General features: G+C 40.9%; 2 protein-coding genes across 2 annotated transcripts in view; both read right to left on the bottom strand.

The window, feature by feature from the left end:
• Positions 1-79: 79 nt before the first annotated feature.
• rlim (ring finger protein, LIM domain interacting) lies at positions 80-7,382 on the bottom strand. Its single transcript, XM_027031567.3, has 4 exons — positions 7,227-7,382; positions 5,794-5,995; positions 3,545-3,670; positions 80-3,450 (listed from the first exon to the last, which is right to left on the bottom strand). Exons 2-4 carry the CDS (start codon positions 5,960-5,962, stop codon positions 1,610-1,612), a joined length of 2,136 nt encoding a protein of 711 aa, XP_026887368.3. The 5' UTR covers positions 5,963-5,995; positions 7,227-7,382; the 3' UTR covers positions 80-1,609.
• Positions 7,383-8,958: 1,576 nt separating this feature from the next.
• The window catches only part of nexmifb (neurite extension and migration factor b), a 40,291-nt gene continuing 31,708 nt past the window's right edge, over positions 8,959-17,541 (bottom strand). Inside the window, exon 3 of the mRNA XM_027031569.3 lies at positions 8,959-16,108. Within this exon, the coding sequence (XP_026887370.3) occupies positions 12,060-16,108 (4,049 nt within the window). The 3' untranslated portion in view covers positions 8,959-12,059. The remainder of the gene's footprint in view (positions 16,109-17,541) is intronic.

Here is a 17,541-nt window from a genome sequence, read left to right as displayed (position 1 = left end):
ATTTTATGATAATAGGTCACATTCTAAATTTTTTAAATGTCACCACTGCAGACTCCAAAAATTATGCCCCAAGAAAACAGGCAATTGAAGGTTTAATTTAATTTGGTGAGCAGGTATACACACACAACCTTGTTGTAAAGGAACAGGGGAAACTAGGGAAAAACAGAGAGAAATTAACACTTAACTCACTTTGGAAGCCTAAAATTAGCAACACCAGCAACTAATAAAATATTTTTGAAGCATATAACCTAAAAAGCAACATCATTCACTGGAATGATATTAATATGAAATTCATGTCTTTAAAACTGTCCAAATTGAAGTATATTAAAGGACATTAGAGAATGCATGCCAACTGTGGAAAACTTAAATGGATAGTCAGACAATACTTGGAATTGGTTTTCAGTTTATAAGCACTGAAGACCTTATGATACTTCCATTTTTACTGATTATACATAACAGCTTTTCAACCACCAACTTTATTCATTAAACACAGTTAAACCTACTACTGGATAATATGACAAAATAGTAACACCCTTCTAAGTGTTTGAGTTCAGCACACAAGAGTAGTGCTATTGCAAAATCTACAGAACTTGTAGAGACGCATTGCTTTCCAGGAGATAAATCTTCATTTTAAATGTGAATATTCAGTCTACACAAAGTTCATCCACATCAATTTCTTTAGTCCTCCCATTCATAAATATTGCACTAACATTTGTGATATGCAGCCAAAGTCCCCTAAATTTCTGCAGACGATGAAATGGTTTGAGTCAGTATCTTGGTACACCTCTTTCAAAGTTGAAAAGCCTGGGAAACAAATGCAACCTGATGGCAACATGATGTCTGATCCTCATATTTGAGTCATTTTTCCACTTTACCAAAACATTCATGGATATTTCTTTAGAAAAGTCTGATCCTCAGTTGGATTAACACTGAGGCATGGTATTCCTTACACAGATTAGGAACAGTCCTAGTCTAAAAAGTATTTTTAATGAACTCCCATTGACCATGTATTTTGGTCCATTACACTGGACTTCTGTCGCACTAGACCCAATCCAAAGCTGAACGAAACATACTTGTTAAGCCAAAACCAAACCTAGCCTATATAATAAAAGCATTTAATATTACATTTTTAAAGTTCACTGATGTAATAATGATGCTGGTTAACGTTTGCTGAGGAACTGAAATTGTGTGAATGAGCTCATTACAATGGATCCAAACAATGTTTCAAAAAAACAAACAAAACCCCCTAAAACAAAGAAAAAACACTACTGTAAATAAATAAATCCTTCAACAACCAAAATGCCATAAAAATCAAATTGCACTTGGTCTCATATGAACACAAATGATTAATTTAGTTAGTGACTATTTCTCAGTTACTGGTGTTCACAAGGTTGCAATGTAATCAAACTGTTTTGTTGGGGAAAAAATTATTTAATATATATTTATGAATCAAATCAACATTTCAGCACAAGTGGAAAAAAAAGGATATAATATGAACGCATCAAAGTAGGTGCCTCTACACATCTGGTAAAACTTAGATGGTCTAAAATGGATTGGGTTTGACCATGTCTGAGACACCTCACATCACAAGATACTAAATGCTATACAGCTAAACAACGCTCTCACGGTCGGCAGAAACTAGCACTGCCCGGCGACAGATGGGGCACGTGGAGTTCTCAGAAAGCCAGCGGTCAATGCAGTGCACGTGGTACTCATGCGAGCAGGGCAGCTTGCGAAGCTTGTTGCCTTCTGCATACTCTGTGATGCAGACACTGCAGGTCTTGAGCGCATCACTCTCACCAAAGTTGCGCATGGAGAGGTTGTCAATCTGTTCTTTGGTGAGGCCCCGAGGCTGGTCGTCTTCTTCATCGTTGAGCAGGAAGAAATGTGCAAGCCGCAGAAAGGGCAGAGAGCCCGTCTCTTCTAGGCTAACAGGGGCTCGAGGCCTTGCTCTGCCCTCTCGGGGAGCCGTGCCTCTGGGGGTGCCGTTCTCCCTCTCCTCCCGCCGCGCTTCTGGGTCGGCCTGGCCTGAGAGTCCGGCACTACCTTCGGAGGCATCGGCCACAGAGACACTGGGATTCCCCAGCGTGTCAGCAACATCTGCAGAGGTGCCAGGGCCACGGTTTGAGTCCAAAGAGTCTGAGTCAGAGTCCATGAAGTAGCTGAGCTCTCCAAAGCCAGTCATGATCTGCCGGATCATGGACTGCAGAGCTAGGGATGTGGCCTCACCGAGTCCAGCATCGGAAATCCTTCTGATGGGAATGCGTATAGTGCTGACATAAGTCCTCACTCCGGCTCGTTCTGAGCGAGAGAAGGTCCGGCGGAAGCCTCCACGCTCAGTTTCAAACAAGAGAGTGTTGTTGGAGGTCTGCGAACGAGAGCGGGTGCGGTTAGCGATGCTGTCTCGCTCACGATACTCTCCAGGTCGCACCCTTCGTACCTGAAGATCCAGCATTATAGTTGGAGGGCGTCGTCCTGAGGCTCCTGCATCTCCAGGAGGCACCTCCCCTTGCTGGTGTGCCTGAGACACAGGTGGTGACTCTGTAGAGGCTAGTGGCTCCTGGCTATCTGCCTGTATGGCGCTCTGCCTGGACATAACATGCAGCCGAGTCCTGGAGCTACCCTCTACCTGAGCTTCTAGGACAGGCTCATGGCTGCGAGAGGGCAGGCTATGGCGGGCTTGAGGAAGTCCATCCAGCTGGTCAAGATTGAGAGGCAAACGACTCCTAGTTGTACGGGCCCTTGTTCTGCGTTGCTCTGGGCTCCGGCTCCTCGCTCTGATCTGGCCTCTGCGTGTTTGTTCCACTAGAGGCAGACTTGGTGGAGATAAAACCTGATTCTGGGGGCTGGACGGTCTGGTCACTGGGGGACTGGACGGCCTGGTCACGGGGGGATCGGACGGCCTGGTCACGGGGGGAGCGGACGGCCTGGTCACGGGGGGACCGGACGGCCTGGTCACGGGGGGACCGGACGGCCTGGTCACAGGGGGACCGGACGGCCTGGTCACGGGGGGATCGGACGGCCTGGTCATGGGGGGATCGGACGGCCTGGTCACGGGGGGACTGGGTGATCTCGTCACAGGCAGGCTGTCAGGAACAGGTACCTCTGGCTCTACTATAACAGCCACCTCCTCCACCACAGGCTCTTCAAGTACCTCTGCTGTCTCCATGGGTACCTCAGGCTCCTGCACTGGGCCATCTGAACTGGCCTGGCCGCCATCCAGCTGTTCTGCCTCAGTCTGCGTCTGCTGCTCAGCTAGGTTGCGGTTGACGTTGATCTCCAAGCTGAAGTGGAAGTCTCCACTGCTCGGATTGGTTCGGCTCACAGCCCGCCATGACTGGTTTCCCCGGTGACCACTTCTTGTGGTGTTGCCCGTCTGACGCACAGTGTTGAGCCAGTCGAGGAGGATGTCTCCATTAGAGGTTTCCTCAGCACCCTCGGATTCTGTTACTAAAGATGACAATCTTGATGAGTCATGACTGGATTCTCCATAGAATCTTAATACAATTGCTAAGAGAAACATAAATTAGAGAATACAACGTACCACTGGGCTCTTCCCTAATGCCTTCAGGACTGCTGCTACTGCTACCACTGCTGCTATGGGGTGGCTGCTCAGGACCATCTTTGATTTGCTGGAGGCGGTTCAACAACTCCTCCTGAGTAATCTCACCTAATAAAGAAACATATGTTGAAAGTTAGTCACTAATTTCCTATAGATCAGAGACAAGGTTTTCATGTCTACCAATTCAGACTGTCCCACATTTTGTGACCACATGCATGCTGGCATAGCTGTTGAAAGGCAGATGTGCTGGTCGCAAAGGTAAATTGTCCACATTATTCAGTGTCTCCCCAGATGATTTTATATCAGGCAAGAAAAAGACAACAGAAAGTAGAGAAAGAAATCAACTTAATCAGCAGGAATAAAATCTTTATTTAAAAATTTAAACAGTCAGGACATATACAACAATGAACAGAAAACTTAAAAACACTTTCCTGAGGAGAGAGCATTGTAAAATGCTGCGTATCGGACTAAACGCAGTCATTCATATATTTAACTATTTTAACATCTTAAAAAATGCTCAGCCTCTGTTTGCTAGGAATGCAGTGATAGAAATCTATATATTATTAACTAAAGCCATCACCCCTATCATCTAGGAGATTCTGAAAGAAAATATTATATATAATTAGATACATTATTGTATACTAGAGAAATGTTGAATGGATCTCAGGGATAACAGATTTCTCCAGCTCATGAGAAAATCGGCATATGAAGAGGTCCTATGTGCTACCTGAAGTGGCAAAATTTATCAGTCCATTATATTCCTGCTTCAATTCTGACCATGGCTGGACTCATTACAGAACAGAGCTCCTCATTAAAATATATGAGGACAGGATGGCCATTAAATTATAATGAGAAGAGAGAGACCTCACTTGAATCTGGAGGTGATCATTTCAATTGTTCCCAATTTGGAAAAAGAAATATGACACTATGACACACATTGTTATGCTGTTTAGAACTTTGAATTTTACTGCCATTTTGAGAAGTGTTGCATATTTCCAGCTAGTCAAACAGATCCAAGTGGAATACACTGCCATCAGTCAAGCTTTTACCTGCACTGAATGAAACCAGATTTTCTCTCTTCAATGCAATTGCACTGTATTCTATCATGCTACTGTGACGCTATCCCTGACCTTCCAGTAAGAATTCCCAGACACCATCTTTTGCAGCTTTTTCAAAGATATTTTAGCGCAATTTTATTAGACACCATAACCCAGTTTCATCCTGTTCTCTCTTTCGGTAAAGGACAGGCTTACAATGGCATACCAAAGAAATATCAAAATGAGTCCTTTTACATACATATGTAGCTAACAGTTCTACTGTAAGCTTGGTATGTTGTCATGCGCAAGATTCTACCAAGATTTGAGAGGGTCTTATGTTGGTCTGTAGCTTCAGAATGATGCTGAAACTCAAGCTAAAGTTGAATATGCAGAATTTCACCACATACGTAGCAGGATTTTTTCCACCATGCAAGTACTAGGTTTAAGTATTGTATACTGTACTGTTTATAATAGCTGCCCAAAGAAATATGTGAAACAGCAACAGGACAGTACTGAAAACCACCAGACTTACCAGGACAAGAACTGTCCATTCAATGATGCCATCTGGCAGGGACTTGGCTAAAGGATGCTCCAAAATAACATTCCTTTCCACTGTCCTGGGACAGAAATGGATTGGGTGTCTACAGAAGTACACGAAATGGCTTGGTGGTTTTGTTTTGAGCACAAATACAATTCAAACCATAAAGATAAAACACTTAACCACACAATCAAATCGGCTTTGTTTTGTTTGTTCATTTTATGGATTTGTTTTGTGCAAATGTCATATACGCACAAAGTCAGGCTAAAGCTCTTTGTTCTATATGGTGGAAAGCAAGTGCTCATTGCGACTCCAGAGTCCAAAAAGTTGCCCCACCTGCAAAGCACTCAAAGTAACATCTTTTTGAAGAACAAGGAAAAAAAGGAAAGGAAATGAAAAAAGGGGGAAAAATATGGAATCCCATGTGGGATGTAAACAACCTTTTATCATTTGTCTCATGCTTCTTCCTTATAGGACCACAAAGCAATGTACTCAACTCACAGAGGATGACTTACACCTGAAATGTTCCCAAACAATCATATTGTTTGATTGATTGCTTGAGAACATTTCATAATCAAAAAAAAAAAATCTTCCACAGAGAACACCAAGCAAATAAACCCTTATAACCAAAATGTTTTTAAAAACTGCTTAGTTACCTGGGGTGCCAAGGAGATTGTTGTCCCTCATCAGTCTGTAATCTTCTTCACTCAGACCGTTAACAAATTGGTAAAAGGCCTCCTCCCTGCCAAGCCGATCCAGTTGCTGCCTACGTTGTAAATCGGTCTGCTCATTCCCCCCTTGATCTGTATTGTCTGAACTCTCCATCGCCGCTAAAACCAAAACGTCTGTCAGGACCACCTAGAGAGAAAGACATTAGAAAAATACAATCAATTTATATCGCAACTGTCGCAAAAAAGCGTATATTAAGACGCAAAACATTTTTCCTTATATATCACGAATGTAACGGAAGCCACTGATCATCTAGCTAGCTATATGAAAACAAATTCTTAACTCTGTCCGATTGTTTAAGGATTTAAAACCATTTACGATGGTTAAAGTGAGTGTGGCTACAGTGTTGCTTTAATGGTCACTGACAGGCAGTGAAAACAAAATGGCATCAAGAAAGGCCACCACACAAGGTAATGTACATCGCTAGACTGTCTAGCTCAGTAGTTAGCAAGTTGGCTAACACATCTAGTTAGGTAAGCTTAATAAGCTAACCAACTAGCGTGTCAATACGTGAACATTTTCCAATGGCTGGTTCAATTAAAGAGCTAGGTTAGCTACATTCGTTAGCGTAACTTGCCTCGATAGTTAACTAGGTTAGCTAAAGTAACGGTAGATGTTAACTTTGCTAATTACACACCTACGCTCGCTACCTACCAGCTATCTATAACAGTAGTAACCAAAGCAGCTAGCATTAAGACATGTTCCACGTAATAATCGGCTAAATATCTGTAAAATCGATTAATTTACGCTGTAGCTAGCTAGCAACCGGGATGGGTTTTTTTTGCTTTCTAAAGCCTTCTCAGTCGCTTAAAAGGTAGACACCTGGTAACTAGCCAGTTAGATACAGCTAGATACCCTTCAATAACAAAACATCTTGCTAAGCTAACTTGGCTTTTTAAAATAGTTACTTTGGTAAGTTACTATAGGTTAGTGTTTAGGCCACTTAGCTAGCTATCTTGGCGTTAGCCACCTAACTCTTTACTGAATCTAGATGTTGGATAAGTAGCTAGCTAACCTATCTAAGCTAACCCATGCAACGCTTTGTGATAATTAACTTAACTAGCTTAGCTAGCTAGCGATATAGGTAGCTGGCAAACTGACACCAACGAGCTTGTTCCCGGGTCAAATGGAGCAATTCGGTATTTCATAAATCAAAGCTAGTGCCATAATTAGCTTCTTAAGGCCTCTAGCGGCCGTCGACATTTTTAAGATAGCTAGCTAGCTATCAATAAATTACACAAAGCTGAATTGCATATTTAGCAAGTCAGCTAACTAGCTCGTGAAGTAGCCTGGCTTGTACATTTACATTTACAATGAGTTAGTTTGTATATTAATATTACTATACCCGACAGGATCGTACCTTATGTAACTCGATAATATTTTATAATAATCTTCGGCCTCTTCTTGTAGCTATATACTTCAAAAATCCAAATTAATAGCTGGAACCTGAATTCTACAACATCGGTTTCTCACACCATCCGTTATCTGTATTCTCGTTTCCGGTGTGTCAGAATTGTGGGAAAACATACGACAAGACAAAGGTGGTTTTGAAACTCAAATTACTGCTAGAAATTTTGTTTACGTTTATATCTAATATGTAGTTATCTTATGGAAATTTTCTTATTGTAAATCACACACGCACAGCCTATTTAAACAAAGGTCATATTTAAAGGCAACATGTAATAAGAGTCTCACCAGACACAACGTAGTGTCACAGCAAGTGATTTTAATCTTAGTCTAGGTAAAACAATAAAATATACACATCGATAATCAATTTTCGATTAACATAAACATCATAAATAAGAATACAGTCTGATAAAACCTGGTAAAAACATAATCCAAAGAAGGCAATTCGGTCCTTAGTTGTTCATTTCCTCAAAAAGTGCCTTAGCAACCTCTGGGTTGGTAAGGCTGTTTAAAAAAGTCAAAGTAACCCAATAAACGTCTTATTGATAGGATTTATGTATTATACCTAAAATGTGTAATTTATTCATCTATGGATTTAATCGAAATATTAAAGTTCGAGTTGCAGTGTATATGTTTTCCCAATATTTGTATATATTTATGGACTAGAGCACAGATTAATGTTTCAGCAATATATTAGGTTTAATTTAGCCAACTAGGGCGAGCTTGATTAAGCAAACATTAAAACATGTTTAGGTGATTGCATGCATATTTGTGTAGAAATGCTCAAAGAAATGAACATTAGTCACGTTCAACCATCTGTTTCTTAATCAATGCCATTTAGTGCATAAGTGTTTACTAACTATTTGATAGTGATTTTAAAGTAATTGATAACTAATTTAGAGTTTCCTTGAGAACGATACGATGCCGTGTCTTTAAATCGTAACCTTTATTGTGAAATGCATAAGTGTTGCAACAGGAAGCTAATCTGCGTCAACAATGCGTGCTTGTTCCACCCAGTTTCTGTGATCCAACGCCTCTTTCTGAAACAAGTTCTTCGGTTGCCTAATTTGCTTCTGTCTTCTTTATGGTTGTAATGCTCCAGTTTGTTGGTCCAATCATTACTTAGTAAGATAGTTAGATATCCTTGTAGTTAGGTCTCCATATGCGAAAGCGTAGCTGTCTATCACAATAAAAGCCTAGCTGTCTCTCACAATAAAAGAAGCATGCTAGCTACCCATCTTAGCTAATTGTAAACTAATCGCGTTTTATATTGGTCTGTTTCAATAAGTAATTTAAAATTCCTTTCTTTTTAGGTCATCACTGTTTTTAAGTCCTGTTTTTGGGTTTTACCTCGTTAAGACGCTTTGTGATAGGCTATTTGGTAAATAGGTCTATGCTAACTCTTTAATGCGAATTTTTTATTGGCATATCGAAGTAAAACTAAGTTTAAAAGTAGTTTTAAAACGACATTTTGAATACAGTGGGAGTTAAATTAAGTTATAATACATTCCCACTTTTGAAGGAGTGGCGAACTAAAATTATTAATGCTGCATATGATATAAGCTTAATAAATGCTGTCTGATGTCTGTCGTTAAGACCAGTACTATGTCATGGATGACTTCTACACGTGAAGGAGACAGCGAGCAATACGATTCGAACAAACTTAACAATTTCCAAAAGCAGCATTCAAAATCTCATTTTAATTGTATATTTACTCCATAAACATTATTACAAAACTCAGCAAGTACCAATATTACATTGTCACCATACAGGCGGATTCACAAATATTTAAAACTTTTGCAACACAACATAAACAAAATAATACTAGAATAATTTACATGAAAAATCTATAAAACAGCAAGTAGTTCACAAATTAAATTTTTTTTTTCTTAATTTTTTTAGTTTGCTTATTTGTGTTTTCCACAATAACACAATGCTCCCACAACAAGGTCAATTTCCTCGTACAAAACTCCCAACAAAAATGTAGATTTTTTAATGTTACTTAGTATTTTGGTTTTTAAAACCAGAAACCTTTTCATTATACATCCTTTTCACAGCCTACAGAGGCGCAAAAAAGGTTACTCACACACACTAATACTTCACAGCACTTTCTAAGAAAAATATACACTTACAAAATATGTTACAAATTGGCACAGAGAAAAATATACAGTATTTTTGTAATGTCAAGAGTTCATTAAGAATCCTTCAACTCGACAGTATTTATAAAGCTCAATAATTTTTTCAACAAAAAGCAAAAAGTAATCCCAATTAATGTCAAATTATTATTGTGTGAATATATATCCATATATTGTACATTCATAAAGAGGGGATCTTTTTTTTCATATTCATACAGAAGTGTGTGTGTGTATATAATTTTTTTTTCCTTTATTGAATCTGGGAGGGAAAAAAACTTCCTTAGCACCAGTAAGAGGAGGCAGCTCAACAGTGGCACACAGTACAAATCTGAAGAAGTACATTCAATTGAAAATAGGCAGAAATTAGAGAAGGCAGATGTTTGGGCATGATGGCCCATGTGCAGTTTACCCATCATCAGCATGAACTGCTCCTAAACATGGCAAGCTAGACAGAACAGAGAGGGCAGAAGGACACAGAGTAAAACTATGTTATGGAAATATTTTGGAGAATGGAATGATCCAGAGCATTAAACCATTCTCAACCATGTCCCTTAAAATATTTTCTAGAAAATGACGTTTATATTTTAAAGTAGAAAATGCATATTTCAGTAAAATGAAACAATAATTCATTTAATTCAAAGTTATTTCAGTTTTTAAGTTGAACTGAAATAGCAAATGCAGCATCTCTTTTACAAGCAGCATATTTTCTGATAATCATAGACGTTCATTGGTGTGCAGGATTCTAATCAAATTCTCCACAGAGTACCACTGTGGGAATGTCATCACTAGTCAAAATACCTATAGAAAATTATAATGAGCTTCCAACACTATTTACCTTAAATTGTATATGGATTTCTTTATTAATTTGAGATGTTACTGGATTAATGTGTTGTAAGTCTTTTTATGTATACAATGCATCAATATTTTCTAGAATTTAAAGATGTAAGACTTGCCAATAAAGTAATTGTTTGCTGCCTTTATACTCTTACAACAACTCTGAAGTCATCTGGTCATGTTTGTGTTCTGTAGCAGAGGACTTTACATGCTACCATGTAGGTAGAACAGTATAGTAATAAACAAGTGCCCAGTGCCTGACACCTATGTGACATACCAACTGTGGTACTCTATTCTTTATAAAAAAAATTATAAATCGTATAAACCACTACATCCAATATTACAGTCCAGTGCAGGGCCTATCTGAGGGCCTACTGAACCATATCTGGATATTTCCATTAACTGTAAATGTTCAAGATAATTTAAGGGTGTTTTACAAGTGTTTAACTTTTTTTTTCTCAGATTTAACATGGGAGTTATCCCTGTCGGTTTCCATGCCAATTAAGTTCACACATACTTTCCCACCAATTACAGTAAGGGGAATTACCTCATTTTGACTGTGCTTACACTTTGACATCAGTTAGAAGTCTTTATCTATCCCGAATGAGCACTGTACATATATTCTCTGCTTTTTGTTAAAATGTTTCTCTCCTCATTTGTCTTTTTTAATCTCAAAGCCAGGTTATGCTGAGAAAAGCTGAATTTGGCAAGTAGATGGAAAAAAGGAAAGTCTTCAACGTCTTGTTGTTTTGGTTAAGTGAGTGGTTATGTACCACTGTCAGCTGCAGGTGCTCTTCACAATATATGGTCCCAAAAGCAAAGAGGAAAAATCTGGAATGTTAACTTTCACAGAGCCTCAAAAGAGAAGGGCCAAAATTCTTATAGATAGTAAATGAAACAGCCAGAATTCATATTCATAATAAATTTGTTCACATTTGGCACATAGAGCTTAAGAATTAATGTTTGCATTAAATAGTGCATTTCTGTACAGGGACATAGACAACAAAAAAGAAAGAAAAGGCAAAAAAACATGAAGCACATTTAATTCCCATGTCTTAGAAATGTCCCTCGAAGGTAAGCTCCAGTAAAACTCCTGTAAAAGCATAGTAAACGCATAGGATGAAAATTCAACTTCGTTCCATCAATAAAAAAATGTTAATCTGATATGTCTTCGATACAAAATGGTCCCATTATGTGCTATTGATGTCTTGGGGCCTACAAAGAATGTTGATTATCCTAGACAGGAAGCTGAGCATTTCCCACTTGAAAAAATCAGGCAGTATGAGGGAGAGGTCAACCTGTTCTGCATACAGAAACTAAGGGGGGGGGGGGGTGTGGGAGCTTACACAAATGCATTTTTGTCCGAATAGCTATGTTTCAAATGAGGAATATAATTACATAAGTTTAGGGCAGCAAATTTCACTGTTAAAAGAAAAGTCTTGCAAAAAGACATTGTATTTATCAAGGATTTTTCTCTTCAGACAAAAAGAATCAAAACAACTACAAGGAGAAACAGCAAAAGCAAGAAGAAAATGCAGCCATGGTATTTTAAAATCTCAGTCAAGCCTTAAACAATCACTCAATAGGTAGTTTGCAAGTACAAGAATTTTCTCATGCAAGATATCTATATCTTCTTGGGGCTCAAGGTAGGAAGTGGGTAGGTGGGGTCAAAAAATAAGAAGAGTGGGTTGAATTTAATGTAATTTCCATGCATCTCTGGCATTCTGTCAGTCAGTGCAGGTATGTCAGGGACGAGGGCTGAGCAGGAAGTTGGGGGGAAAAGTGAGGAACGTGCATCAGCAGCTAGTTACAAAATATTACCTCAGTTTTTCAAAAGAGGTCATCAGTGCTATGTCCTTACTCGGGTCTCGCTCAGCCCTCTTGCCCTTAAGGTTTTCGATCCGAGGGAATTTTGCACTGGTTTTGTGACGGTACATCTTTTTGTGTGCAGGCCCATTTATGCCAGGGACACCAAGGTTAGGCTTGTCAAACATGTTACAGCCCAGAGTCAACTGGGGGAAAAGGGGATGAGAGGCATTTAATTTCGCCTGATTTTTGCTACCTTTGCCCCCTGCTTTCCTGCCTTTGGTGCCCCCAACAGAGACAGCACCTTTCTTTTTGGGATCAGATGAGGTCCCTGCCAGGATTTTGAGAGTCTTTAACTTCAGACTGTTCGCCTCTGAGGGTAAACAGATGTCTACTGCTGGGCCCCATATTGGTTCAATAGAGGCCATCATGAAACGCTGCACCTCAGCCATCCCCGATACAATGTTAGAAAGAATGTTTGAGGGCTCTTCAAACTCTCGTTGGTCATCAGCCTGACTGTTTTTCTCTGGCCAGCCCATGCCTGGCCAGTCGTCAGAACTGTTGTCTGTTAGCTGGTGGGACATATACTTTGAGCCTCCAAGCTGGCTTTTACCACTCTTTTCATCCAATAAGGCTTTTAGCTTTTTGGATGCTCGTGAATTCTGTCTTGGGCTCTTGACCTTCTCGCCCTTTGCAGCTCTTGGTGTTTTGCTTTTTTTGGTGACCTGACCTGCAGATTGTTTGCTGCTGTTTTTCCTCTTTGACTTTGCACCTTTTATCCCACCAATCATGTCAGCAGCCTGCTCATAAAAGTCGGCCTGATTCACTCCTTCCTTTTTCAGACATAAGCAGTCATCTTGATTAAAACTGTGCAACTGATAGTGGTGGCTATCACCTGTGAATCCAGTCAGATGATTTTGCTGCTCTATCATGGTACAATTCCATTTCATTTCTTGGTTGTCCTCCAGTGGCATCTCAGACCCATTTGAGAGAACCTTGGCTTTTCCCACCATCTTCATCTCTCGCCCTATGACCTGGGGGGATAAATTGGGTGTCTCAGGGGGTGATAGCTCGGACAAAGATGTGTGTCTGAATTTATCTGGAGTGAAGTTAGAGATATCCAGTAAGTCTGTGGACTCCCTCAGGGGTGTGATTGCATCAATACTCTGCTGAATCACCAGTTTGGGACTGCAGTGGGCCAGAAAGTTCTCGTTCACATCATCCTCACCATCCTTCTCGCAGGACTTGAGACTCAGAGAGCTGTAATTGCTGGAAGTAGCTGACAGCGAGCCAACTGAGTCAAAACTGATGAGCCTGCCGTTGTCAGTGTGCAGTGTGCCTCTTTGAAACTGTAGCTGGCCCTCCACGCAGGGAACCTGACACACTTGAAATTCTGCATCAGGCGGCAGCGCCTGCTCGGGCATGTAATTTTTTTCATAAAGCATTCTGTTGCCTTCCAGACCCAGTTGGCTGTACCCTGGCACTGCCAGATTCTCTGACATTGGCACAGGCATGGCATTAGAGAAATTGTTGGGCAGGATGGCTGTTTCAGGGATATTTGAAGTGAATTGCTGGTTTGGGCCAAGCTGGGAGTGCCACATCTGGGTGAGATTTGGGCAGTTCTGGGGTGACTGTTGGAGCTCTGATTCAGAGGGTGGGGAGAGTACACAGCTTTGGGCCAGCTGAAGAGAAGCAAATTGTTGATCTTCCAATGAGAGTCCCAGTGAATGTTGCCTGGGGGTCTGCTGAGGGAAGAAAGGGACACCAGAGCTGCCTGAGGAATCTGAAGCATCTAATAATGTCTGTAGGTAGCCTCCGGGGATAACGGGTACACTCGTGGCCACATCCTGGGATGACGTAGCATTATTAGGGGAGCAGGTGGCAGACATGAAAGCAAATTTTTCAGTATCCTCAGGTGTTTGACTCTCACACAACTGGGGACTGTGTACAGCTGAGTCAATCTCTGTTTCTTTGCCACCCCCTACCATGTCCTTATTTTCTAGCACTGCACAAGCGTCAGCTGGGTTTGTCATGCTTTCGCCACTCTCTTCAAGGTCTCTCATTTTCTTGCACTTCAGCCTCGCTTCGCTTTTGAATTTCCGTATTCTGACCATTTTATTTCCCATTCTCCTCTCCTCTCTCTCTTGTGATCTGCTCTTTGGGGTAACAGTGTGTATGATGTCATTTGCATCTAATGCACTTGCACAGCTGGAGGCTGCCATTGTTAATGGCCTTGCTGTGGGGGCCGTCTCGTCTTTAGTGCCAACGTCCACCCTGGGATCAGAGGGAGAGAAGCCCTGCTTCTGGGGTGATTGCTCCACAGTTTGAATCCTCTGAATCCTGAGTCTGTTTGCTAGCTTATGTTTCCTTTTGGGAGGACTGGAACTAAAGGGCCGATGGCGACCATTAAGATGGAAATTGTGTTTATCTCCTGCCGCCTGCCGAAGCTGCTCCTCTTGCTCCCTGTGCTTCTCCTGCCAGAAATCCTTCAGAGGAGCGAGTTTTTGATATTCGCTGATTAAGTCCTCAGTTAAACTTACAGTTGTGACTGCTGGATCAGTTTTGCTGAGCTTCACACACATGCGTTTTTCTCCTTTGAACTTGTTAATAATTATATATTTGATTATCACAGGTGGCTCCTTGCGGGAGGATTTTCTTCTCTTTTTAGGGCACCAATCATCATCCTCTTCCTCTTTAGGACCACAAGACAGTTTCTCACGCTTTTCATTGTTTTTTTCACTTTCAATTGAGTCAACATCATAAAGGTAGTCATCACTGTACCTCACTTTTCGCTTTGCTCGTAGTCCATAATTTAGAGGGGAAGAGCATACATTCTTTAGAGAAAATGAATTTCTATGTTTGCCCTCATGGAAAGTGTCAATGGAGTACCCAGTGCAGGAACTGTCATCACTGTACTCTCCTGAGTCTTCAGCTGAGTTGCTAGAATCAATGAAGTAGTTCATTTTTGGACTGTAATCAGGTGTCCTATCTAAGGAGCTGTCATTGTCATCTCCTTTACTTTCATGTTCTAGTCCAAGCTCTTCAGGTTTGGGTAAGAGTCCATCCACACTCCGCCTAACTACATTAGTCTCTTTTTTAGTGCAGTTCACTAGGACACTGGGGAAAAAGTTGAATTGTGCTTCCTCCTGAAGAACATTAGTTTTTTCCCTCATGTTGTCTTGGAAGGACTCATAGCGGATCTTCAGTGAGCACATGTCACTGCTTAGTGTTGAATCATCATCATCATCGTCAAACATGTAGTTGTCCACATCCTCCTCTGAGAAGAGGTTCACTGAAAGCTCATTTTTTGAACAGAGGTCCAGCAGCTCCATTTTGCTCTCACTGATGAAGGACTCAAAGTAACCCCAGTCCTGGTTTGAAGTGGTGAGCAGGCTCTCTTCTCCATTGCACTTGTCCAGCAACAGACCTTCATGCATGTTTTTGGATGTCTGATTGGGCTCATTTTCTATCTTTTCCATATCCTTTTTTCCCTCCAGCTGGGACTTAGGCATGGGAAAGCTCAAAAGTTGGTCAGACAAGAGCTGCTCCCCATAATTGCCTGTCTCACTGGTGCTCATGCACTGCATGCTAATGTCAGAGAGGGAGCAAGCATCATACTCCTGGTTAATGTCGGCCATTTTGAGGCTTACACTGGGCTCAGCATCCGATGTATCCTTGGTCTCGACACCGCAGCCCAGGCAACTGCGGCTCTGCTGAATCAAGCAGTCTTCGGTCAGCCCAGAGACACCCATTGACTCCATCATGGTGAAGGGTGGCTTGGTGCTGTCTTCCCCCAGGGCCCAGCGGCTCACATCCTTGGTAACACAGGATGTGAGGGAAATGCCGTGTCCGCAGAACTCATCAGCGGGCTGCTTACGGGCCTCGGTGAGAGTCTCTGGTGAAGGTGGGCCCGAGAATTGATACTCCCTTAATGTCAGTGCCACCCTTTGGCAGTCTGAATCCCCTCTTTGGGCACTCAATGCAGCAATTGAAGATAACGGGGCTAAGGCAGCATCTGGAGTACCATACAGCCTCAGATTACTTCTCAGCTCATGTAATCCTAGACAAAAAAACAAACACAGAGTTATGTGACAACTTGCACTTTAGCTGCAATCCATGCCAATAATATGGGAATTTATTCAAATTTATTTATATAGCAGTTTTTACAACACTGTTGTCACAAAGCAACTTTACAAGTGTCCTAGTCCAAGCCCCCAGTGAGCAAGCCAAGGGCAACAGTGGCAAGGAAAAACGCCCTAGATCATGAGGAAGAAACTTTGAGAGGAACCAAGACTGATATATGTGTGTATGTGTGTGTGTGTGTGTGTGTGTGTGTGTGTGTGTGTGTGTGTTTGTGTAAGAGAGAGAAACAGAGATAGATAGATAGATAGATAGATAGATAGATAGATAGATAGATAGATAGATAGATAGATAGATAGATAGATAGATAGATAGATAGATAGATAGATAGATGGGGTGTGCTAGGTGCTAGTTTACACAAGGAGATAGGTTTGTTTGCTTTGAATAATTAGTCTGTGGCAGCTGGGGCAGATAGGGTACATACACATGGGAAAAGGCATACCCATATGTTAGAAACAATATAACCAATACCACATCCACCTGCCTCCCTCATTATCTGCAAGCTGTTGAATTAAATTAGCCCTTAAAACAGCACAGTACAAAACTTCACATAATACAGTATAAAGTGAGAAAGTGAACACAAAAATACAAAATGGTTGTAAGCTAAATGCATGAGCTCTTTCAGAAAGCAGCAACAAATCTATAACATTCTTGCTATAATATTCTGAATGCACGATTTGGGATAATTTGGATCAGGTAATATTTCTTTGGATCTTGGGCAGGGAAAAGTTTTGAGCAGCTTGGGTTATCAACTAGAAAACAACCACTTAAATGAAATAGCTGCACAGTGTAGCCAAATAAACCAGACTATGTTGCTTGAATAAATATTGCTTTGATTTGTGATGTAACTCTCACAACCTAACACCTGAAATTACTTTATGACATGCTTTAAAAGTACTAATTTCAGTGACAAATAAATACCACTTTTATAGCTTTTGCATTTAAAAAATTGCCGATTGCCTTCTTAAAAACTCCTTGTTGTTTTCATTTAATGTTTTCTAACACACAGAATGCACACTGCATTGTAGATAATAAACAAGTTTAAAGCCAAGAGCAAGTCTATTTTTAACCTTAAATTGTCAGTTTGATTTTAAAATCTAACTGACAGCTATATATTGAAAACATGCTAACCAAACAATCTTTTTCTGTACCATATGTCTAAGAAATGCTCTTCTGAATACTGTGTGTGTGTGTGTGTGTGTGTGTGTGTGTGTGTGTGTGTGTGTGTGTGTGTGTGTGTCTGTGTCTGTGTGTGTGTGTGTGTGTGTCTGTGTGCGCTCCTGTCTGGCTATAAGGCTCTGTTGCACTGTAACAGCTGAGAAGGTAATGGTCCAGCTGAAAACAGATGGCTCC

The sequence above is a fragment of the Electrophorus electricus genome, chromosome 16 (assembly GCF_041902795.1).
Source record: "Electrophorus electricus isolate QZ-2024a chromosome 16, ASM4190279v1, whole genome shotgun sequence".
In the NCBI taxonomy this organism is placed as follows: Eukaryota; Metazoa; Chordata; class Actinopteri; order Gymnotiformes; family Gymnotidae; genus Electrophorus; species Electrophorus electricus.
Note: the sequence above shows the minus strand (reverse complement) of the source record. Positions and strands in the feature narration are given on the sequence as shown.